The sequence below is a fragment of the Nelusetta ayraudi genome, unplaced genomic scaffold (genome assembly GCF_046127955.1).
Source record: "Nelusetta ayraudi isolate G7.1 ecotype Tasmania unplaced genomic scaffold, CSIRO-AGI_Nayr_v1 ptg000011l, whole genome shotgun sequence".
In the NCBI taxonomy this organism is placed as follows: Eukaryota; Metazoa; Chordata; class Actinopteri; order Tetraodontiformes; family Monacanthidae; genus Nelusetta; species Nelusetta ayraudi.
The window spans coordinates 25040001-25065316 of record NW_027466061.1 but is presented as its reverse complement, the minus strand read 5'-3'; the positions used below and the strand labels follow the sequence as shown (position 1 = coordinate 25065316).

The window sequence follows — 25316 nt, the reverse complement described above, 5'->3', positions numbered from 1 at the left end:
GTGAGATTAATAAAGGCATTTCATTCTATTCTAATAAATAAATAAATAAATAAATAAATAATCACTATATCACGTGCTATGATTGTTTTTATCACATTCTCCGTTCATCAAAAGTATCTATTTCTGCAGTTGTTGTTTTTTAATAGCACGCCTCCACAATCTTTACTTAGACTCACCCCGTCACATGACAGCCCGAGCCCATCCCTCGTTTGACTGATCGCTGTCTCTCAGTAGTGGGCAGCAGTGCGTCGTCACCAACCGCCAATACCACAAATAGTGTAGTAGAAGAAGAGGAAGCCCTTAGTTTCTGCCCCGCCCTTTTGACTCACCTCCTTCGAAATGTATTTTTTGTTGTTTATGTCACCACCAGACAGACACTGGCCCCCGTCGGCTTGACAGTTGAGCTGTCGTATGTTAGTGTGGAGCTGCATTGTACGTGTCCGCTCTCACGGGAAATACTGTCTTGCGACAGAAGAGACGGGTTTCAAAAAGTGTGCGGGAAGCTAGTTGGGTATCAGGCGGTGGAACGCCAGTCTTCGGGCTTGAGCATATTTGTTAGTTAGCCTAGCTTTTGGGCTAGGCTAGTCCACTGTAACGATATGGCGTGACGTTGAACAGGAAACTGGTAGTTTTGACGACGTCTGGGCCAAGGCTTGCAGGGAATTTTGAAAAGGTAGAGGGTAGTTGTGCTGCGTCGGGGAAAGAAAAAAAAAGCTCATGTGTGCAACACTTGAATTCGCAGTTTAAGGCTTTTGGGCGGCTTCCTGGTGTCCAGCTTTTGACGAGCTAGTGAGCTGAATTCTTGCTAGCATGGCGTCAGATACAAGTGACACGGAGGAATTCTATGACGCTCCCGAGGATGTAAATTTCTCTCCTTCTCCGAAAGTGTAAGGAAACACATTTTTCCTTAAATTATTTACCGTTACAAAAATATAACCGATGCACTCGCCGTTCTCCGCAGTATGTTAACGTATGCCATGTTAAAACGAGGCAGATAACTTTGGACAAGGTAGCTAATGTTTAACTAGTATAAACCCCAATTCTATCCAACGGTTCACTCAATCCAAGTGTCGAATTCGAAAGTGAATGTCCTGTCACTTTTGGGTTTAATGTCTTTCGATTGAAGTATGTTGTGATGTGGCATTCGTGTCTTGAGTCCAGCTGTTAGCGTCAGACAGCTTCGACTGACTGCAACTCGCACGTCACATGATGCTAATAAGGAGGTCGAGTCGGCAGTTTCAATTCATTAACATACTGTAAATGTACATACTCTCATCATGAAAACATACACTGAACTAGGACCCAGATAGGCTTTGCAGTTCATAAACTACTGCTGCCAACTGGAGGTCGATCAGTGAATTAATAGATAACTTGGTTCCATATACTGCTTCTTTTGTGTATTTCTTAGCTCTGGTCAAGTCCAGATAGCTTTAAAAGATAAATTAGGTCTTTAGAAAAAAGTTAAACTGCTTCTTCATGTGCTTAAGACATGGGTGTTGTTGCATTTATACATTTTGCTTATCTGGTTGTGTATGTATCCTTTTAGGACGCCTGCAAAGTTTGCCATTCCCTCACCTCAGGTATGTGTTCAAATGCTGCCTTTTGCTGCTTTGTTTTTCATATAACAAAACCCATTGCACTTGAGGTCGTTTCGGACAAAATCTATAGATTATATTCATAACCGTTTGATAATTGATTTATATTTTTTGTAGCATCAGCTGAGTCTATTACTTAGTAGCAGGATTTTCCCCTGTAGCTTAAAGGCAGTTGGACTAAACTTGCACTTCTGCGAGGTGCACCTGTCAAAGGTAATTTTAAGGAAAGGAAGAATTTCGTCCCTGCGTGTAAACATTACCACAGCCTTTTAAGTCAGTCACGAGACTGTGTCTGGAAATATTTAACCCTTGGAAAGCAGAGAATCAGGTGCATTCTGTCTGGCCCTTATCAATGCTGAATGTAAATCAGACACATGGCCTCGCATCACTCTGGACTCATTCAACTATCTAATGGAGGTAGTTTTTTGTTTTAGATGTATATGGTGCAACGTGGAATAATGCAGCAGACTTTATGAAGCTTGATATCTATTTTTCCATTTATTCACTTTTTTTCTCATTTCATATCTCTTTTCATATTTTATACCTTTCTCAGGGACCTGCAAATGCTGCACAAGATCCAAATTGTGTGTTGCCTGCATCTGAAACCCAACAAGATGATTCCCTCTTGGTTGGTTTTTTTCTTTTGTTCTACGCAATTGTTTGTACACAGTCCACCATAATGTGATTGTTGTCATTACATGACTATACCTCTTTTTTCTCTTGGATCACAGATTATAGACAGCATCATTGAGGAGAGTCAGAAAGGAAGTGACGGCGACGACGCTGAGGTGGCTCAACTGTTGGATCAGCTGCATGTTGATGTCAAAGCAGAGTCGCAACCGGAGGAAGTTGATAATACTCAGGATGTTCCCGGGGACTCAGCGGCGCCGCCTCTGGAACCTCAGCCGGCTGCTGAGAAGCCTGAGGAACAGCAGGGAAATGCCGTGACGGACAGAGCATGCGCCTTCCCTGCTGCTGCTGCTGCTGCTGGTGCTGCTGCTGCTGAACCCACAGATCCTCCAGCACCATGCTCAGGCTCACGAGAAGGAGTCCAGCCCCCGGACATCACCAGCACCGTGGGGGCCGTTGGGGTAGCAGGAGGGGACCACGATCAGGGCACTGCTGATATCTTAGACCAGGTCCCCTTCCAGGATAGACAGGCTGACTCCAACTCACCGGGTCCCCTCAAGCCCCCACGGCAATTCACTGTGGAACCGGACATTGTAGCCAGCACCAAGAAGCCTCCCCCGTCGCGGCCGCCTCCTCCCGGCGGAGGACCTCCTCCTCGACCACCTCCTCCCTCCTGGCAGAGTCTGCCCTCCAAGAAGTCCCAAGAGTGTCTGAGGTTGAGCGGCCTAGAAGGTGAAGACAACTGCTCACCTTAGATGGCACTGAAATATTGCACCAGTCAAAGTTTCAGCTTTAAACATGGATTTTTTTTTCCTAAAGAGTCTTTGTTCATAAAAACTTTTTTATTTATTTATTTATTTATTTATTTATTTATTTTTACTCTTTTTTTTTTTTTTTTGTCTTTTGTAGTTTTTGATTGAGTGTCAAACACCCTGATTGGTGCTTAGCCCTCATGGGCTTATTAGACACCGATTAATACTTTTGTCAATAATATTACCAGAGTTACATCCACAATAGCCATGTGAGCAAAAGCAAAACATAAAACAATTTATAAAAATTGGGACAGGTACAAATAAAATCATTTGTCAGATACAAAATATTTTGTCACCTGGACCACCAGGCCTTTTTTTTTTTTTATAAATGTAGCCAAAACAGACCATAATTTTCAAACAACCAGTACAGAATCTCTCGTAATTGAAAAACATCTCCAAAGATTACCCCCCTCATCCTTAGCTGTCTTTTAGTTTGCCAGTTATTTGCACAGCGGTACATCTGTGCTCTCTCTGCAGTGAGCTGTGATCCTCTGGAGTCCTCCGGCCTGCTGTCCCCAGGCAGCACCGTGAGGATTCTCACCAAGGAGCTGCAGCATTCCCTGGATCTCGCCAGCGCCACCAGTGGGGACAAGGTGGTGACGGCGCAGGTGACCCACATCCTATATCTTTACCCGCTTTCGCTGCGTGTGTCCTTTCCTGCACCGTCGCCTAACTGCCTTCGTTTTCTTTGTGTTCTAGGAGAACGAAGATGAACAGGCTGCATCTCAGAGTGGAGAACAAACCGCCGGCCCTCAGCGTCCCCGCTCCAACTCTGGAAGAGAGCTGACAGATGAGGTAGGAGCCCCCCCCCTGTGTGACTGTTTGGTTGACTGTTTGCTTTTAATCAGAAGCCTTTCTCAAGTTTTACACTTCGTTTCCCCAATCTCGCTCTCGACAAACATCGATGTGTGCGTTTGTCTGTGCGTATTATCGTAACTCAGGAAATCCTCGCCAGTGTGATGATCAAAAATCTGGACACGGGGGAAGAGATTCCTCTGATCCAGGCCGAGGAGAAACTTCCCGCGGGGATCAACCCTCTCACCCTGCACATCATGAGGAGGACTAAGGAGTACATTACGTAAGCAGATCATGAGACTCTTTCATCCAACAACTGTGCCAAATTGAACACACACAGTCCTTATCCTATCTTTGTTTTGCTTTTATTTTTGCCACATTTATTTAATCTGTTACAAACTCAGTGTGTCATAACCGGCTTTGCCTGTTTTTCCAATAAGTATTCTTTCCCTCTGTCCTTTTTAGGAACGATGATGCACAGTCAGATGATGATGACAAGTCTCAGCCAACTCTGGCAGACACGGATGGAGGGAAACTGAAACAAAAGACGTGAGCTTCAGCAGACACTGTCGCCTCTCTTTCATCTTTAGCGACTCTAAACTGAAATATTAGACTCAATCATTGTGTTTTTGGATTTTCACGCAGAACTCAGTTTAAGAAATTCCTGGGAAAGTCTGTGAAAAAGGCCAAGCACCTGGCTGAGGAATATGGGGAGAAGGCCGTCAACAAAGTGAAGAGCGTGCGCGATGAAGGTAAAATGTGACTGGATTTCTAAATGTGAGCTACGACAGATCACCCTCATTCCAAGTTCTCTGTCATGACGGCAAAGGAAGCGAGCGGTCAGTGAAATGTGAGGCGGAGTCATTAAGAACCAGCAACACTGTTTATCACAACACACATTTCACTTCCTGTCCCTTCCTCCTGCTACGCAAGACGCTCCCTGCTTTTATTCTGTTGAGAGTTTGCAAGCTGCTACATATTTAAGATAGGGTCCATTTATATTGCTTAATATTGCTTCTCCATATTGCTCAAGGATCCACTGCTGCCGGCCTATCAAAATGCTGTTGGTGTCCATGAGTGCTGCACGATTCTGGAAAAAATGAGAATCACAATTTTCTTATTGTCCGTAACAAAAGAACAGAACAAAAAAATATAATATTTGCTTCATGCAAGATTTGACACATCAACCCTGGTGGTCAAAAGGAAAAATCACACATCACTGTTGACGCCTTTTCTTCAAAATGAATTATGAATTATGAAAGTGTCCATGCTGCAAACACAGCTTGGTCCTGAGAGAAGTGGCGTTTTGTCTCGTTGGTTGTGCTCAGTGTTCCACACGGACCAGGACGACCCGTCGTCCAGCGACGACGAGGGGATGCCCTACACCCGGCCGGCCAAGTTCAAGGCGGCACACAGCTTCAAGGGCCCCTTCGACTTTGACCAGATCAAGGTGGTGCAGGACCTGAGCGGGGAGCACATGGTGAGACCACGCTGCTCTTTGCTGCGCCAGGATTCAACAGAACCGGCCGGGGGTCCGAGCTGATCGGCGCGCCTCCTCCTCTTCCCTCTTTCTCCTCCTCCTCTTCTTCTCCCCTTTTTATTCATGAACCTGCTGGTGTCTGTTGACCTGAGGCTTGATGGTGGATGTCTTCCTCTTCACTCCTCCTCTTCCCTCCTCCGCCTCCTCCAGGGCGCCGTCTGGACCATGAAGTTCTCTCACTGCGGGAGGCTGCTGGCCACGGCGGGCCAGGACAACGTGGTCCGTATCTGGGTGCTGAAGACGGCCTTTGACTACTTCAACAACATGCGGCTAAAGTACAACACTGAAGGTAAAACTTGTGTTCTTTCTCCCTGCGAGCGTCAATTTCAGCCTCAATCCTTTTCCCAACCACTTACATTTCATAAAAGTGCAGTAAAACAGTTTAAATCATGCAAATTTCCCCAATTTGGGATTAGTAAAGGCATCTATTCTGTGTAAATCTTGATCATCTGTTGTCCTGTCTCTCCGGCAGGTCGAGTTTCGCCATCTCCTTCTCAGGAAAGTTTGTGCTCCTCCAAATCTGACGACCCTGGGGTGAGAAATCCCTCTGCTTGGTTATGGCTAAGGTGTTTTGGACCTTCTCTTCTTGTTGATTTCCTGACCAGTCCTCTTCCTCTTCCTCCTCCTCCTCCCCCTCCTCTGTTGCCTCCCAGGCCTCATGTTGCCTGCCGGAGGATCCAGAGACTGAAGATCGAAACGCTCCTTTCCGTCAGGTCCCATTCTGCAAGTATAAAGGTCACACGGCTGACCTCCTGGACTTGTCCTGGTCAAAGGTGAGACCCTCTGCCCCCACAGTGTATTTCTGTTTATTTTATTCTCTCTGGATCAGGGGTCACCAACCGTTTTTTAACCTGAGAGCGGCGTCATAGGTCCTGAGTCATATGAAGGGCCACCAGTTTGCTACTCTCTCCCCTGAAGTAGCAGACTTTCTCAGTTATATATTTTTATTAATTATACTGATTTATGTGAAGACACTGATCACGTTTCATGAGTTCTCAAAAATGATCAACCAGAAAAAGGTTGGATAAAATACACAGAGCCCAATGACTCTTTTTAGACCAGGCCTGCGGGGGGCCACTCACGTGGTCCTTGGGGGGGGCGACCTGGTTTCCCTGCGGGCACCATGTTGGTGACACCTGCTCTAGATACATGTTAGACTCTCTACCCCAGTGGTTCTCAACTGGTGGAGTCTCAGGACTCACTTTTTTTTCTTTCCTTATCATGAAGTCGCGACAAGGATTTATTGCACAAAAAGAAAAACAAAGGGCCCACTTTCTATCATGTCTAGTGAATAAATGATTGACCTTTTTCAATTTAATATAATTTCCTCTTTATTGTGCTATCCTGTTGCTGTAATTATGCAAATTTCCCCAACGTGGGATTTAAAAGGCTTCTATTCTATTTTCTTTGTAAAGAAACTGCCCACATAGCCGCGACCCAGACAAAACGGCTCTTGTGGGTCGCGATCCACCAGTTGAGAAGCGCGGCTCTAACCCTCCTCCCCTCCTGTGCTGTTGTGGCCCTTGCAGAACTTCTTCCTGCTCTCCTCCTCCATGGACAAAACTGTGCGGCTGTGGCACATTTCCAGGAGGGAGTGTCTCTGCTGCTTCCAGCACATTGACTTTGTGACGGCCATCGCTTTTCACCCCAGAGTGAGTCGAGCTGAGTCGCATCACACCAGTCACACCTTCAGCACCAGTCGTACACACACACACACACACACACACACACACACACACACACACACACACACACACACTCACACTCACTGTCTGTTGCTGAGTTCACAGTCAAACTCGCTGCTTTTTTCCCACTTTACAGGACGACAGATACTTCCTGAGCGGCTCCCTGGACGGGAAGCTGAGGCTGTGGAACATTCCTGACAAGAAGGTGGCGCTGTGGAACGAGGTGGACGGCCAGACGCGGCTCATCACCGCCGCAAACTTTTGCCAGAACGGGAAGTACGCCGTCATCGGCACGTACGACGGGCGCGCGCTGCATCTTCTACGACACGGAGGTACGGAGCCTCCACTCGTCCGCCACTCAACCTGCTTCTGCACCTCCGCCCTTTTCACTAAACACCTTTCTTTCTTTTTCTTTTCTTTTTCATGATTAGCGGCTGAAATACCACACCCAGATCCACGTGAGGTCCACCAGAGGCAGGAACAGGGTCGGACGCAAAATAACTGGAATTGAGCCTCTGCCTGGAGAGAACAAGGTTTCATCTGCTCTCTGCCCCTCAAAACACACACACACACACACACACACACACACACACACACACACACACACACACACACACTCACTGTGACGCTTTCATGAATCTATTGCTTTTTTCCCCCAACCTTTTTGAGTCACCGGACATTTACATTTACGCTGAAAAAATCCCATGGCACATCCCCAACCAAAAATCTGACACCTTTACCATTGCCTAATAATGACAATGTAATCTCTTCATTTCTTTCTACTCACTCAGTGTGAAACCTTGGAATGCTCACAAAGCTGATGTCCTGGGAGGAAAATAGGCTCGCAGTCCTTTTAAAGCACAGTCACTCCACAGTGGAATGCTATTTGTTGGCACTGCGCCCCAGCGATAGACCAGCACTGTTCCAGAAATACCCAGTTGTATTTCTTCTGTTTCTTTTCATTCTCGTTCTTAAACGGCTTTGAAGCCCATTTCGACCCCCTTAACATACTAAAAAACTCAACAAATTTTTCACACAGATCAGAACTGGCGAAAAATTTTATCTATTAAAAATGTTTAGAAATTGGCTCAATAGCGCCCCCTATATAGACAAAAACACTAGGTCTAAGAGACATGGGACAAAGACCCACAGCTTGTTCAATCAAGTCCCAATTTTCATAAATGCTTTCACCTTTGACCCCCGGCAAACCCGGAAGTGAGCCATTTTCACTTCTTTGAAAAAAATCTTAAAACGTAAGGCTCTGAAACCGTAAGTGCTATGGACTTGAAAATGTTGTATCGATTAATTACTCTGTATAAAACTGGCGAGATCCCAATCGTTTTCATTTCATGGCCCTTTAAACTCAAGCTACCCTCATATCCTCCAATACGCAGCTTCCAACCCCATTTTGTCCCTCTTCACATACTCCACAACTCACCAAGTTTGACACACAGGTACAGACTGGTGAAACATGAGGAATGAACCCGCTTTGCTCTACAGCGCCACCTACACAAACAAAAGCAGCCGCCCACATACATATGACTGTTTTCCAGCAATGCAAAGATAAATCACTGGTTTGTGTCGTCGCTGCCTCTGGATCAGACAGTCATGCTAGCGAAAACTTTGTGAGGGGTTTCCTCGCGACAACGCTAGCGGCATCGAGGGCTGGTTCCACCAGAGGTCGGCAGAGGTCGGGGGGGCCATTGGCAGGTGTCGGGTCATCGGTGGGGGTCGGCCACAGCGGCTCAGTCCTGTAAACACTGCTTGCAGCTTTATTTATCTAATTTTTCTTTTTATTATTTTAGAGCAATGAAGTTAAATTGGATAATTTTTCACGGCACACCTGACATTATCTCACGGCACACTAGTGTGCCGCAGCAACACTGATAAAGTCATCCTCCCTCTCCCACTCGCCATCCTCAGATTTTGGTGACTTCAAATGATTCCCGCATTCGCCTGTATGACCTGAGGGACTTGTCTCTGTCCATGAAGTACAAGGGCTACGTCAACAGCAGCAGTCAGATCAAGGCAAGCTTCAGGTAAAGACCACTCCCACACTTTTAATGCACAATCAAATAACTTTGATTCAAGTTGAAGGAGAAGATATTTTCCTCAGGATCCGTAAATGTTGTGAATATTTCGGAGGAGGAGGAGGAGGAGGAGGAGGAGTTCTATGCTAAATGCTTTCTTGAAGATAAAGCTAACGTCTGGTGGTGCTCGTCTCCTTTCAGTCATGACTACTCCTTCATCGTCAGCGGCTCAGAAGACAAGTACGTCTACATCTGGAGCACCTACCACGACCTCAGCAAGTTCACGTCAGTGCGACGGGACCGCAATGACTTCTGGGAAGGCATTAAAGGTGAGTAAAGGAGTCTGGACCGGGCATGGGCAAACTAGGATCCAGGGGACCACATGTGGCCCGTTAAGGCTTTTAAATTTGGCCCGGAGGAGTGATATTGATATTAAGTCATAAAACAGCTGCATTCCATGTTTTCCCCAAAACACTCCATCCATCTGCTCCTGCTCAGGCCCCTCCATCACATTTTAGAACCCATTGTGGTGCACCTGTTAAAAAGTTTGCCCTCGCCTGGTAAAAAAAAATGGCCTCATTCTTTTTGTTTGGCTTCCGATCGTTTCTGAACTTGCTCTCGCTGGTTTCTCAGCACACAACGCCGTGGTCACGTCGGCAGTGTTTGCTCCGCACCCGGCCCTCATCGTCCCGCAGGAGACGGGAGCGGAGAAGCCGGAGGCCGAGTGCAAGAGCCTGGACTCCACCGACTCTGAAACGATACCTTCAGGTACGTCTGATCTCTTGCACGTTGACTGAAACGTAGCCCCGCTGCTCCTTGCTGACCTCAGTGCTGTCGGTGCCCGACAGGAGCCCTGAAGACGGACCACACGGAGGTGCTGCTGTCGGCCGACTTTACCGGAGCCATCAAGGTTTTCATCAACGTGAAAAAGTACTGAAGCACTTGGAGATCCTGTACCTCAAGCGCCACATCTGCCTGTTGGAGCACATCACAGTCCTTAAAAAATATACACTATATATATATGTATATATATATTTATATATATATATATGTACATATATATATATTGGGGGCCTCACCTGATATCACCAAACTACCCAAGACAACAGAGACTTCTGGAGCTACTCCGGGAGACAACTGGGACGTCTGAAGATGGGAAATGAGGGAGGAACTGTTCGATTTGCCCCCGTCTGGTTTATTTTCTATCTTAAGTACCAAGCAACTGTGAACGGTTTGACATTTAGGAAAAACTAACTTAAAAAAAAAGGAAGAAAGGAATTCTGAGTGTGCACAGTTTGAGCAGGAACTACAACCTGTAAAGGTGTGTCTGTCTGTCTGTCTGTCTGCCTGCCTGCCTGCCTGCGTGTGTGTGTGTGTCTGTCTGTGTGACGCTGCAGCCACTGGATCGATGCTGAGTGCAACTAGAAGTAATCGGCACTTTACTAGTTTTCTGTTGCTGCCACTTTTTATTTTTTTTTCTCCAAAGGAATTCAGCCAATCAAACTCAGTCGTCTCGTTACGTCAGTCACCAGTATTAATGTGTCATTACTGCGTCGAGACATTGCCAAAGTCTCGGAAAAGCGAAAGAGCGTCGCTAACGCAGGATTCTGTGCCTCCACGGTCTCGACTGCATTTGTAAACTTAAAACTTCGGAAGCGTTCCTTTACGTGTCTTGTCAGTAGGTGGCGCTGCACACGGTTACTAACAAGGAGGGCCGGGTGTCTTTATTTTCAGCAACAGCAACGACGACGACTCTGGCTCTTATGTACTTTTTTGATAATTGTTTTATTCAATACAAAAGCACATTTCGGTATATAAAAGTAGTATTGTAAGTCTTTTGTGTGTAGTACCATTGCATACTTTCTGCTTTTGTAAAAACAGAACCAAATGAAATGAAGCTCTATTAATTTTCCTCAATAAAAATCCCCCACAAAAAATTTGAAAAAAATGGTTTGCGGTGACTTTTTTTTGTAAACACAATAAATATCCCAACACAATGCCATTATTATCAGCTGGTTTATTAAAAGTCAGATCTTGGCTGCAATACATCTGGCTATCTTTAAAAAAAATCACAAACATTTAAATAAAATATATTTACAATAATAGTGTTTAAACTGAAGAGAGTGAGTGGTGTGTATTGCTGGGATGAAGACAGAACACAGGTGTCACTTCTTTTTTTTAACCGAGCACTAAATGAATGGATGCCTTACGTCAAACATTGGATGAAAAGATCAAAACTGAGACGACCTTCAAATGACCTCAGTCGCACCTTGTAAACAGAAAACCTGCTTCTTCATGTTACAGGGGAGGCGGAACAAAAATACAGTAAAGTGGCTTCTTGCACTGGGTTGTTGACCATGCAGATAATTATTTATGCGTGTGTGATTTTTGTTTGTTGTTTTTTTATCTTTGTATTTTATGCTTTAAAAAAATATATAAAATGGTGAAACGTCCTCCACTGGGCAGCTGAGGCCAAACATTCTCCAGCTGACCTGCCACCTGATCACTACTCTGTGCACCAGAATGAGGAGGAGGAGAAGGTGGAAGTGGAGGAAGAGGAGGTATCCAGCCTCAGGTCAACAGACAACAGTAGGTTCATGAATAAAAATAAATTAAAGTCCCGCTGAGTCTCAGCGTTTGCTCTTCTTCTTCTTCTTGTGCGAGCGATGCGGCGATCTTGACCTTGACCTCCGTGACCTGCGCTCCTCTGGAGACGACGTCCGGGAACGTTTGCTGTGTTTCGGAGAATCAATCCTGAGACACGAGGAGAACATTTAGGGAAAAGGTGAGATGAGAAAGTGGTGGAAAGTTAATCATTTAATACATTGAAGAAATAACGTTTATTTTCAGCGTCTCGTTGGATTTACTTTGATGGCGAGATGCTTCTCGACCGCCGACTTCGATCGTCGGGATCTCGGCTCCGCCGTCTCCTCTCCCACTCATCGCCCATTTTGTTGCTCCTCTCCTTCTCCCTCTTGTCGTCCTTCCACCGTTCTTTGCACTTCCACACCGCCGTTTCACTCTTGTCTTCCAGGCTGTCGAGTTCCTTCAGTGGGCAGAAGGAAAACAGTTCCAGTGACAAAAACGACAAAGTCATTAGGTGCACCTCAAGTGACACAAGTAATATGCTAGGCATCCACAAGGGGGAGATCTTTGGTCACTGTTAGTTCAATTCAGCAACTGTTCAGCAATGAGCAAATTTAGTTGTTGTTTTTTTTTGTTTTTGTTTTTTTTTTTAATTTCCATAGGTGTAGAATTAAAGATCCAGTGTGTAATATTTGGCTTGATTTATCATTTTTTATATTGGTAAAAACTTAATATATTGCCCATAAATACATTGATAAAAGTGTATAATTGCAGTACAATAAAAATCATTTGGTTTCCTAGTTTGGACAACCAGCTGCCTGACGTCTCGTATTTCGGCTGAACGCTGGTATCTTCAAATAAACCAGCGAAGAAGAAGAATGTGGACGGGGTATCCAGGCTTGGGCCACCATAGCTCACTGGCAAGCTCCGGAGAGGGAGGGTGAGAGTGAAAGTTGCTGCAATCTAAAATGTAACCACTTGATGTCGTTGTTTCTTCTGCAAAATCTCCAAATATTATACGCTGGACCTTGAAGACTAGCAATAGAAATAAGTCCTGCTTCTACCTCTTGGTCATATTGCTGGAGGTCAGTTTGCGCACGAGAACACATAACAGGGACTCACTCTCTGCAGAAGTTTGTTTCTGTACTGCTCTACTTGGTCCTGGAGGCTCATTCCGGACTTCCTCAGCCTTTTGCCAGATTCTAACTCGTCTTGGATCTTCATCACTTTCACCTGCGAACAATCAGTCAATTCTGTTGTTATGTTTTTTTTTATTATTATTTTTGTCTTGCACCTTGTGTTGCATTTTTTATGAACGGTGCTATATGAATAAAGTTTGATTGATTGATGCTGTGAGTGGAGATGCTCCATTTCAGTGACACAGTCCAGAGCGGATAAGGCCAATTCCTCCGACATGGAACCTCTCAAGCGTGACCCTCCAAGGCTGTGGTGAGCAACACAGAACAACCGTGTTTGTTTCACTCAAACCTTTTAAACAGGTACTTGCCTCCACCTCTCGCAGCCTCTTCCTTTTGATCTCGGACATTTCGGTTCCTCTGCTTCCACCGGAGTCGTCGCTGCTGTCGCTCCTCGAGTCCTCGTCTCGGCCCGGTGACTTGCTGCTGTTCCCCGGAGAGGAGAGGGAGGCGCAACAGTCACTCGTCGCTGTACACAACTGGGCTCCGCGACGTTGAATGCTAATGCGATGGTGATATGACTCACAATGACACAGTCAAGGACAGGATTCATACCTTCCATTGACTTCATCTTCGCTGTCTTGCTCCACCGTCCTGTCCCACTTGGACTGTGTCTTGACTTGGAGCAGAAGAAGAAGAAGAAGAAGAAGAAGAAGAAGAAGAAGAAGAAGAAGAAGAAGAAGAAGATGAGGTAGAATTATTTTATTAAGTATTATTCTATCCTAAATGTACTACGGTACAGCATTATGAAAATGAAAATTTTGAGTCCTGGTACCATCAACATAACAAGATTCTATTGAAAATTAATGTATTTATGGGCAGTATGTTAAGCTTTTACCAATATAAAAATCATAAATCAAGCCAAATTTTACACACTGGACATTTAAGCCTCTGCCAGTAAGATGTCTTGAATACGCAGTTGTAGAGAACTCCGATACAACTTAATAATAAGTACAACAATTCAAATGAACAATGACAACAAAAAAAACCCAGAGGGTCAACTGCTGCCACTGCCGTGAAGGCAATCATATAAGCCAGACAGAAATAAAATTAAAAATAAGTAAACTGCAAAACAATAATACCAGTGAGATCAGAAATCCAGTTGTTCCAAATTTGATAAAAAAATAAATTAAAAAAATTGTTGGATTCTTAGTTGAAAGGTCAATTTTTCCATCCTTACACCTGTGAATTCTCGCACAAGGCCGAAAACTCGTGTCTCGTGCCTCACCTTGACGACACACTGCTGCGTCGGCCATCTTCTCCCACTTAGACAGTGGCACCCTGGAGGGCGGTCCACTGCATTCGTCCACTGCAGGGCGAGAAGGATAGTGAGGTCAGGACACCAGCTGGGGACTGCAGAGACACGGCAGCAGCAAAAGCAGCAATGATAACCATGCAGACTGTATATCATGGCAATTTTCTATTATTCCTTTAAGAGATTTCCACTCTTGCCATTATATACACAGGAGGAGCATCAGTGATCTTGACACGTACCCAAAAGACAGAAGCTCTGCTCCTACAGACACTTGTGTTTAAAGGTCCAGCGTGCGATATTTGGCTTGATTTGTGATTTTCATATTGGTAAAAGCTTAACATACTGCCGACAAATACATTAATAAAAGTGTACAATCACAGTAATACACATAATATGCTCATACAGTAAAAGTAATTTAGTTTTCCTACCTTTAGAACGGTTCTCATATATATATACACACACACATATATATATACACACATATATATGTATATATGTCTGGCTGATAAACGATAAGGATGATGATGATAGGATGTATGGAAAGAAAATACTAAATGTCATGGTTCGCTTTTTTGATGATGATGCAGCAACATCTTGCAAGCAGGAAAGTAAATATTAGCAATCCTTCAGCACTTATGATGGAACTAAAGATGTCCTGCAGTGCAATGATCTTGAGTGGAAACGAGTAAGCAGCGTTTGTCATGAGAGGGAAGAAGGCTGGACTTGAGGCACAAGCGAGGAATGAAAGGCCTCACCTCCTCGACGTTCCTGGAGACACTGTGCATATTCTGCCAAGGCCGCAAGCAGTTCTCAGTTTCTGTCAAAAACTGTTTTTATTTCCAATTGTCTGTTTATTTTCTATTCAGTTTAATCAGTTCTTGGAGCACTTTACTTTTTGTTGTTGTTGTTATTAATTGAACTGATTTGTGGTTTAATGTTTTAAAGTGCATTTGTTTTTTATTGTATATTTTAAGTTTCCGATAAGCTCATTAGCCACTTTTTTTGTTTTGAACAAAAATTATAGAAATTTTGAAATTTAAAATAAAAATGTTAACACTTGGGCGACACGGTGGCGCAGTGGTTAGCGCTGCCGCCTCACTGCAAGAAGGTCGTGGGTTTGATTCCGGGCCTGGGACCTTTCTGTGTGGAGTTTGCATGTTGGCTTCTCTCCGGGTTCTCCGGCTTCCTCCCACAGTCCAAAAACATCCATGTGAGGTCAACTGAACACTCTAAATTGTCCATAGGTGTGTATGTGAGTGTGAATGGTTGTCTATGTCTCTGTGGCCCTGCGATGAACTGGCGACTTGTCCGGGGTGTCAGCCTGCCTTCGCCCTAAGGCAGCTGCGATAGGCTCCAGCAGACCCCCGTGACCCTGAGCTCGGGAAGAAGCGGGGATGGAAGATGAATGGATGGATATTAACACTTTCACTGTTGCTATGTGTATATATTTGTTGTATGAATTGCCCTTTAATTCATGAAATGGTCAGTAAATGGTAGCGGTATGCTAAATGAATTAGCCTGACTGAGTTTCACATGTCTTTATGAGATTGTTACCTTTACTTTCTAAAAATCACATTTAAACCACAGGTTATCTTGTACCCTGCCAAGCACAATGCAATGCAACAAGTTGTTGCCAAATTGCCTGTGTGTATGTGTCGGCTCTAATGCACCCCCGCTCTCTGTAAAAAAATTCATGCTCAGGATTTTTTTTTTTAACTTTAAGCCCTGGACTGCGTGCATCACGCATGCCACTATGCATGTGAATGCTCTTGTGAAGCGTGATAGTGTGACATGGGCAGATATAACAAAACAATGACTTAATAGTTAACAATATCTGTACTTGCAATGGCACTGTTTAGTTTTGATAGATTTCCTATTTCAATTTAATAGTGTGAGATACACACCATAAAGTACACAGAAAGACAAAATGCACATGCAGATGATTTGATTGTTTGTTCAATCGTTCGTAAAACTGATCGTTTTAATACAAAATGTGAGCCGTGGACGCTGATATTTTGCAAATGGTAAAACACAGTATAAGAATAAATGTTACAAAACATGATAAGTTTGCATCCATTTTGATTTTGCAAAAGTAGCTCTCCAAGGGGAAAAAGGTCGTAGACCCCGGCTTTAATGAGAGTGAATGTGATGGACTCCAGCGACACAAAGCTGGAAAGCACACACAGGAAGGATGGAAAGCACTGAACAGTTAGAGGGTGCACTCACAGGGCGTTCCGTCTATGTCGTCGATGGCGACTCCGAGCGGAACGCCGTCGATGTCGTCCACGGGATCTCCGTCCAGGGGGTTCCAGCCCATCGGACAGCCATCGACCGCGTCGCCCTCCAAGGGCAACCCGTCAATGAGGGCGTTGTCCAATGGCGCGCCATCGAGACTGCAGTGGACTTCCTGCAAGTAGAATCACGAGACACATTCGAACCTTCAGTTCACCACTTACACAAGCATCACCGACGGCTATTTTGATAATTATCTCGTTTGCTGCGTCTCACCTCGGCTTTGTCCGTCTGCTCCTCGGCTGCCTTGGCAAAGCCGAGAAAGATGTTCTGCAGGTGTATCAGGTAAGACTCGGGGTAGATGGCCCAGTCCTCCCACGCTCGGAAACAACTCATCACCTTTTGCTGTGGGAAATAAAGGGAAATAAAGATTATGACTATTATATCTCATCGTCATCATCATCATCATCATCATCATCGTCATCAACAACTTTATTTATATAGCACATTTTAAAAAGCACAGGGGTAGCCAAAGTGATGTTAAAAATATTGTAAGCCAAGGAATAAAAGTGTGTTTTAAGCGTGTGTATCTATATCTAGAACTCTTACCTGCTGTGTGACAGACAATATTCTGGATGTTTCCTAGACTCAATGGCAAATATTGCACAAATGTATTGTGTGTTTAAATGTATGTATTTAGACTGACTTGAATGTTTCTTGTAACTACTGTAATTAACGTATAGTTTTTTTTTCTTTTCTTTTTTTAGAACTGCAACAGCATAGTTTCCCAATTTGGGATCAAGAAAGTACATCTATCTATCTATCTATCTATCTATCTATCTATTAGCCAGCAACAAGTCCTTCATATGCCCTGCTGGAGTCACCTTGAACTGCTCCGCCTGCAGCCTGGCTTGGATGTTTCTGCACGATGTATGAAGCTCCCCAAATATGTGCGCAAGCTTTGGTTCAAAGCTGAAAAGACAACAGACAAACTTTAAAAGTGTAATATTCGTAGCAAGAAGAAACAGCAACATCAAGTGGTTACATTTCAGATTGCAGCATCTTTCTTTCACTCTCCCTGCCCTCTCTTGAGCTTGCCAGTGAACTACGGTGGCCTGCGCACACAAAAAATGAATACCTCGATACCTCGTCCATCTTCTTCTTCGTTTGTTTATTTGCAGACGCAAGTAGTCACTCTAATTAAGAAAACGCGCTGTCAGGCAGCTGGATTGCCCAAACCAGGCTTCCTTAGAAATATGGCGGTGCAAGATGGCAGCTAACTGGGAGCAATGCCGTTATTGCACTCTGTATATTCTTATATATATGAGAACTATTCTAAGGGTAAGAAAACCAAATTACTTTTGTTGTCCTGCAATTATGCACTTTTATTCATGTATATTTAACAATATAAAAATCATAAATCAAGCCAAATATTACACAGTGGACCTTTAAAATGGGTCATTAGTAACATAAGAGGGGACGGGGCGGTGGGGTGGGGGTTACTCGCAAGTTTAAAGGAAGCCCTCTTACTATTTGCGGTAATACGATGCACCGGCTACTTTGGCGCACGAGTTGTGCAGGACGTCCGACACCAGATACAACCTGGCAACCTGGTGGGTAGAAAGAAGGGGAGACGGACAGCAGAGTCACGCCATGTTCCAGTGAAAACCACCACCGCTGCGACAAACTTCCCCGTCGACTAGCGTTCAAAGCCCTCGCCTTCTTCTGCAGCGGTGTCTGAGGCAGGGAGAAGGAGTCGGCCACGTGTCGGACGACTTCCTTGGCGGCGTCGGTCCGCTGGAGGCAGAACAGCATGGCGTCGGCCACGTCCCCCCGGCTGGGGGTCAGGTCCCGGAGCAGCGTCTCCAGCCTTTGTCTGTGCCTGCGGATGTTCCAAAGTCAGTTTCTGCTCAGAGTCTTGGCTCGCTCACCCTCGACACCTTCTTCTCGGGTCTCTACTGGGACGTACTCGGTGCTCAGCTGGCCCTTCTTCACCACCTCCTCCGAGGGGGCCTCCTCCTCCGTCGCCTCCGCCTCCACCTCGCCGCTCTGGGAGTACACGTTCAGGACGGGGGGTCTCCATATGGAGCCTCCGCGGAACATGCGGAAATCTGTGGTGCGCCAGTCGGTGGGAGACTCTCCCTGTGGGGGAGAAACAGAGGACTTGTAGCGCTGCAGTTTGAATACATACAGTAGCTGCATTATTCATTATTAAACACGAGGCAGCAAAGCACTAAAGCGTCCAGCACATGAGAACTCATAGTCTGACTCACTGTTCAACAATAAAGACCACTTTGGACATTGATTGAGTGATAGTTGATTTTGAAAATGTAAACAGAAATGCTACAGTTTGCATATTCCAAAAAAAGAGTGGGAGGATTTATTTAATCCCACCCCAAAAAATAAATCCCTTAATTTTAGTAATTCAGCACATTCCTAACATATAAGGCATAAATAGGAGTCAGTGTAATAAATTCAAAAAACAAACAAAAACAAGTTCAGTAAGTGAAGAGGTAACACATCGGCGAGGGTCACAACCTCAAAAATATCATCCCTTTAATATTTTCTTCTCTTCGGGTGAAATGTCAGTCAACTTTGGTCAACTTGCTTGGACTTTATTTTTATTTTATTTTATTTTTTTCTTTGAAAAAACAATAACAAACCTTACCTGAAGAATTGTGAAAAGCTTCCAGCGATAGTAGACATGGTCTTGGCTCTTGTTGTCAAACAGAAACCTGAGAAAAAAATCAAAGTGAGGACTTTGTGCAGTTCACTGGTTGGTTTTACACATAACTGGTGACAATAATAATAATAATAATAATGATAATATTAATAATAATAATAGTAGTTCACCTGTAATCTGGATTGTTCTTCTCCTTGTTCATTATTATGGCTTCAAAAACGTGACCTTCACGCACCACAAACTCTATCATCCTGTGGATGAGGAACAACAGGTTCCTGTGGGGATGGAAGGAATATATCAGAACTCGGCGCAGGACTCACCTCCACTTCAATTACAGCACCAGGTCTCTAACACAGTGTGCTTGGAACCTGTGGGCCATGAAAACTGCAGATTGGCTGCAAACAGTGTCCTTCCTTGTGGAGTGCACAACTATTTATCAAAGCTTGCGGCGGTAATCAAGTGGCGCTCGGGAGCCGTTAGGCTGCACAGGTGCATTCGGGAGCACAGAACTGACGAGACGTCAGCTTCCCGAGTCGAGAGCGGTAAACACACTTTCAGTCTGAGCACAAATTTCTGCATTAAGTGTTAAAGGCTAGGCCTTCATAAAATCCGTTTGAAATGTTCAATTCAACTGCAGATCCCACTAAGTGTAGAGTGGAACATAAAAAAAAAACCCCAACAAACATAAAGCAAAATGAAGCTACAGAACAACATAACATCTCTCCAGGCAGCTAAACAGACTGTTGACTTTGAAGTCCAGTGTTTCTGTCCTTGCAGGTTAAGACGGCTGCTGGTGGCCACAATGACCTCCCGCATCGACTACCAGTGGACCGTGCGTCCTAAAATGCAGATGTCAACATGCATTAAAGGTCCAGTGTGTAATACTCGGCTTGATTTATGATTTTTATACTGGTAAAAGCGGACGTCTCGCACAACTCGTGCACCAAAGTAGCCGGTACATCGTATCATTCACTGCAAATAGTAATAGGACTTCATTTAAATTTGCAAGAAACCTCCCTCTCACTCCCCCACCCTGTCCCATGTTACTAATGACCCATTTTAAAAGGTCCAGTCAGTGAGTAAAAATGTGGCTTGATTTATGATTTTTATATTGGTAAAACTTAGTTTAATATACTTCCAATAAATACATTAACACAAGCAAGTGTATAATTACGGTACAATAAATGCAATTTAGTTTTGCTACCCTTAAACGGTTCTCATGTATATGTAAGAAAATCCATAGACAAGGGTCCTGCTCCCAGTCAGCTGCCATTGTGCACCGCCCTATTTCCAAAGAAGCCTGGTGTTGACAATCCTACCGCCTGACAGCACGTTTGGTATTTAGGGTGAACACTGGCATCCTCAAACAAACCAACAAAGAAGAAGCTGGACGAGTTATCCAGGTTTTTGGTGCGCAGGCCACTGTAGTTCACTGGCAAGCTCGGGGGAGGGAGGCTGAGAGCGAAAGACGCTGCGGTATAAGATGTAAGCACTTGATGTTGCGTCTGCTTCTTCTTCTTCAAAATCTCCAAATATTACACACTGGAGCTCTCGCAACCCGCAGCACTGAAAGTGTTTGTGTGGCCGTAAGAACAGTGGTGCAGCACAGCGCTCTCCTGTCACACAACAGTAGGGAAAAGAGTGTGTGTGTGTACCTGTCTGTGGGGATAACCACTTTGACCACAGCCTCGGACAGACTCTGTTTGTGAAGTCAAATCGATAGTCAAGATATTAAAACCTCAGCATGTGCACAGACTGTCAAACCATCCACACTGCAACCTGAAATGACTTCTTCTGACGACAGAGGCACATGGGGATGAACAGAAAACGTGTGAAGAGACATGATTTCAAAGACTGCACTTTAGTGCCTGTTCTGATCTGTTCAGTTCTGATCCCTCAAAACCGGATTCACAGCACTATCCATGAATTGGGACTTTCTGCTGAGCTCTTATTTTTCATCCATCCAGTCTGCGAGTAGGTTAAATAGAGGCCATGATCGTCATGAATCCTATTAAACATGTCCAAACTTTGGAGGTTGTTATTTTTGACGTTTTTGTCCGTTTGTTAATAAAAGGAAAAGGTCATTTTGAATTTTTTTAAACTTAAAATATTTCTGTTTTCTATAAACTGTCTCGTCAGAAATGCGGAAACAATATGCATTCCGATATGAATGATATTTATATTTTGGAGATTCACCTGTACAACCAATGGTGCTTCTAGCTAAAAGGTGGCGCTAGAGTGCACGCTGCACAGGAACAGTGAGACATGCAGATGAGCGTGCGGGAGGGGCAGCCAGGTGAGTTCACCTTGTCGAAGTCTCCTTTGGACAAACTCAGCGGCTTGGTGAAGTCGTTCCGTAGTCGGTCCCTGGGCTGCGCGTTGAAGGGCAACCCTGAAGGGGGCGGCGGTGCGGCCCGGATCCCCACCGGTGTGTAGAGGGGCTGCGGTGGGATGCGAGCGGGTTTCCCCCAACCCAGCTTCATCTCAAAGCCCATGACCACTTTCCCTGTGGGACAGAGACGGAGCACAGGGCCGCCGAGAGGCGACGGTCTTCAGCTGAGGAGTGCCGGGTGACCCCGCCCCCCACCCCCGGCGACGCCACCCCCCACCACTCTCCAGCCCCCTCCCCACCACTGGGCCGTACCGTCCAGCGCCGCGAGGGCCTTCTCCGCGTCCTTCCGCGTCATGAAGGCAACAAAGGCTCTGTTGGAGGTGCGGCAGCGCTCCTCCTCCGTCCGGGGCCACATGATCTTCACGCTGGCCAGGGGCCCGTACCTGCCGAACTCCTTGCACAGCATCTCCTCGTTCATCTGGAGCGGCAACCACGCGCTTACCCAAAGTGCTTTACAATGGCCTCTAATTCACCCACTCACACACTTCCATTTTCAATAGCGGCTTCCTCCTGCATGCAGGTCACGGGGGTCTGCTGGAGCCTATCCCAGCTGTAATAGGGCGATGGCAGGGTGACACCCCGGATAAGTGGCCAGTTCATCTCAGGGCCACATAGAAAGACAGCCAGCCATTCACACTCACACCTACAGACAATTTAGAGTTTGGCCTCACATGCATGTTTCTGGACTGAGGGTGGAAGGCCGGAGAACCTGGAGAGAAGCCACGCAGACACAAGGAGAACATGCAAAGTCCACACAGAAAGACCCCCAGGCCTGCAATCCAACCTGCAATCTTCTTGCTGTGAGGCAACAGTGCTAACCACTGCACCACCAACTTAGGGTTCAGTGTCTCGTCCAAGGACACGTGGAGACGTGGACACTTCTACCAACTGAAGAACACCCGCCACTACAGAGGAAACATGCAACCTGGTGGCGATGCTGAGGAAGCTCAGCTACCTTTGGGCTGATGCAGTTGATGTAGAGGTTGGTGGTGGTCGGCACCACCAGGTCATCGTATAACGCTGCAGAGGAAAAAACAGGATTTGGGTTATTATTGTGTTTAAAGGGTTTCTGAATTGAAGAAACCCCACTGAATTTTATACTTTTACTTTTTATATGTATACATATAAATACAGATATCTTTTACTCAATTTGAAATTATATGGGGTGAAATAACAATTATTTTATATTTATTTATTTTTAGATTACATTAATTCATACAATATTTTTGTTTGTTTATACTCAACTCAGTTTGAGATCACTTGGCCTTTTCTGCTTTATGCTCTGTTTTTGTTTCCTTAATTCATTTATTATTATTTCTTTATTTTTGCTTGTTGATTTTCTGGTAAAAACAAAAATGACCAATTTCAGAATTTAAAGGGGCAGTGTCATAATGGACGTTTCAATTAGGAAGTAATATATGGTCTTACTAGCCACAGAATGGTATTGAGGTTATATATGATACAGGTGCACGTGCGTTTACACTGATTACATTTTACATGACTTGATCAAATGCAAAGATATTAATGTTGAGTTTGTTTACCTAATGTGTGCTTCTGGGGGTTTCTCTTGTTTTTCATTGTGGGTCTTTGTTTGGTTTTAGTTTTATGACGTTTTGGGGAGGGAAAATGTTTTGTTGAGAATAATTGAAAGTGAAAATAGAATCTTATTGAAACAACGTTTCACTCGTACTCAATCGTCCTGACAGAGGCGAGTCCACGTCCCCGTGCCCTCCTCTTCCTCCGCCCGGCCCCTCGCCCTTCTTCCTCTTGTACCTCTCCTCTCGCTCCTCCTGGATTCTGGAATTTTTTACGTGACACATCGTCAACGACGCCATCGAGCTCGACCGCGCATCGAACACATCTAAGCCAGGTCAAACTCACAGCTTGAGTTCTTCTTTGAAGAGCTCCAGGTTACTCTTCTTCTTCCCTTCCGTCTTTCGTTTGAACGCCTGTCAGTCAAAGAGGCAACGTTGGGAGAGACGTCATGAGCGAAGTGACGTCGCCACGAATGAAGTCAGAAAGTTTTATATTTGACACATGGAGGTTGTCTGGTTTTCCATCCAGCAAGACAGTGAAGGACTTGAAAAATAAATCATGTCCAGACCCTGCTGGTGCGGCGGTGCCCTGAAAAGCAGCCATCTTTGCGGATAATACATGCATACTACTTTATCATGATTATCATGTCACTGATTTTATTACTATTACATATTATGATGGTATTGTTTCATATTTTGCATTCCATTGTTTACAAGTAATTATATTATATCATATGGTCTGCATAACACTTCAAACACCCTATCTGTACTTGCTACTTTTTACTTTTTTAATGTTTTTTTTTTTTTTTACTTTTTTATTTTGCAGTTTTACATTGAACTTGCCATTCGTTAATTTTTTTTTTTTTTACATGCCGCACCAACATTTCACTGTCAAGCAGCGTGATATGTGACAAATAGGGAACATAAACTCACAGACTTTTTGTTTTCACCGGACGATACGGCAGCGGCGTGTGGCGAGACAGGCAGCGACTTTGTAGCGGGGTGATAAAATTTGCTTTTCTTGACCTCGGCTTCTTCTTCTTCTGCGACAAACCCCCCCCCCGCCCCACAAAAAAATAGCGATAATGCATCAACGAACAGTAACTTGTGACTGTATTTATGAAGCCACTGCAAATCACATCATCTCAGTTTCTTCTGTTGTATCTATGATTACATATCAAAAGAGACGCACCAGTGTGTAGCATTAGGCGGCTGACCATATCATATTTGCAAAGTGTTACTACTTTGATAACAGCATAAGTCAACAGAGTATATTCTGCAAAGAATTAAAACGAGAAATCCCCATACTGGACAGACACAAAGTCACGATGCTCTCCTTACCTTTAGTTGCATTCACGATGCCGCCACGCACAAACGTCTTCCCTCCGCCTTTCTTACTGCCTTCAAATGACGACACAAACTCTTCAAAGACATCTGCTGCTTCTTTTTCCTCCTGAGAAATGACACATCAGCATTACACACACATTTAAATCCTCTAACTCAACTGGTGATACGGAGGCCCTGAGAGGTCATTAATTGTTTTTCCTCATCAGTTTTCTTGAGCTGAAGAGATAAACAACTGCGAGGGGGGGGATGAATTAGTCTTCTTGAGAATGTCTGTACTTTGTACATGATTTGTACATGATGCTGGACACAAAGCATCACAAAACACGCACACACACAAAAAAAATCCTCTATCTGAGCTACAAGATCCACTTACATTTTTCTTGAGCTCTTCTTTTTCTTTCTTTGTCAACTTTTTGATTGGAGTGACTGCTTTTCCTTTTCTGTCTGCCATAACTGCAAAAGAGACATGAGAATGATCAAGAGTACTGCAAAAGTCTTGACAGAACATCTGGCATCATAACATATACAATCCAAAGTGAAAGTCTCATGCCCTCTCTGTGTGGCATCACACATGCTAATGCAAGACATTGAATGCTTGTGTCCTCTGGACACCGTGTTAATAAAAACAAATAGCGGCCATCGGACAAGGCTCCAAGCTAAGTGCAACTGCTAACTATAGCGGTTGCCAAACCTGAAAATTTCCAGAGAGCCAAAATATACAGACTCCAAGTACCAAGAGAGACATCCTTCAGCTTGCAATATTACGAAACAGTGACGCGGCAGTATCACATCTGTACCGTGTCAGCGAGGGTTTGCTGTACCTAAGCTCAGTGGTGACACCTAGTGATACAAAGTGGTGAAGCAACGTCACATGAAGGACCTTTAAATTTTGTCTGTCAGTTTATAGTCCGGAGTACTTTTTATTTATTTATTTATTTTTTATTAAAATTAAGTGTCACATGTACTATTCATCTTCTCTTCCAACCTCTCTGAGCAGAAATAC

At 44.6% G+C, this 25316-nt stretch overlaps 2 protein-coding genes across 14 annotated transcripts in view; one reads left to right on the top strand and one right to left on the bottom strand.

Annotated features, from left to right (window-relative positions):
* Positions 1-318: 318 nt before the first annotated feature.
* On the top strand, positions 319-11035 carry wdr44 (WD repeat domain 44). Its single transcript, XM_076022104.1, is given in 22 exon segments — positions 319-673; positions 743-887; positions 1547-1580; positions 2149-2223; positions 2327-2957; positions 3515-3645; positions 3737-3832; positions 3979-4115; positions 4298-4381; positions 4478-4584; positions 5161-5312; positions 5523-5661; positions 5845-5906; positions 6026-6145; positions 6902-7024; positions 7194-7364; positions 7366-7389; positions 7489-7590; positions 8981-9096; positions 9289-9416; positions 9721-9855; positions 9936-11035. Coding segments are annotated over 21 exon segments (2733 nt in total). The 5' UTR covers positions 319-673; positions 743-810; the 3' UTR covers positions 10025-11035.
* Positions 11036-11084: 49 nt separating this feature from the next.
* Positions 11085-25316, bottom strand: part of LOC142885540 (U2 snRNP-associated SURP motif-containing protein) — a 15111-nt gene continuing 879 nt past the window's right edge. For 2 of the 13 annotated variants that reach the window (XM_076022105.1, XM_076022107.1), the window contains exons 2-23: positions 24687-24766; positions 24308-24419; positions 23900-24009; positions 23313-23380; positions 23122-23228; positions 22387-22451; positions 21684-21849; positions 21346-21545; positions 20695-20738; positions 19210-19314; positions 19025-19091; positions 18326-18498; positions 18076-18238; positions 17887-17966; positions 17241-17328; positions 16633-16761; positions 16351-16531; positions 14098-14222; positions 13425-13488; positions 13181-13295; positions 11955-12133; positions 11085-11841 (exon numbers count right to left, since the gene is read on the bottom strand). In XM_076022105.1, the coding sequence (XP_075878220.1) occupies positions 11594-11841; positions 11955-12133; positions 13181-13295; positions 13425-13488; positions 14098-14222; positions 16351-16531; positions 16633-16761; positions 17241-17328; positions 17887-17966; positions 18076-18238; positions 18326-18498; positions 19025-19091; positions 19210-19314; positions 20695-20738; positions 21346-21545; positions 21684-21849; positions 22387-22451; positions 23122-23228; positions 23313-23380; positions 23900-24009; positions 24308-24419; positions 24687-24766 (2669 nt within the window). In that variant the 3' untranslated portion in view covers positions 11085-11593. Of the gene's footprint in view, positions 11842-11954; positions 12134-12174; positions 12587-12780; positions 12907-13180; positions 13296-13395; positions 13489-14097; positions 14223-16350; positions 16532-16632; positions 16762-17240; positions 17329-17886; positions 17967-18075; positions 18239-18325; positions 18499-19024; positions 19092-19209; positions 19315-20694; positions 20739-21345; positions 21546-21683; positions 21850-22386; positions 22452-23121; positions 23229-23312; positions 23381-23899; positions 24010-24307; positions 24420-24686; positions 24767-25316 lie in introns of those variants that run through there. The other 11 variants (XM_076022109.1, XM_076022111.1, XM_076022106.1 and 8 more) reach the window with 11 other exon arrangements.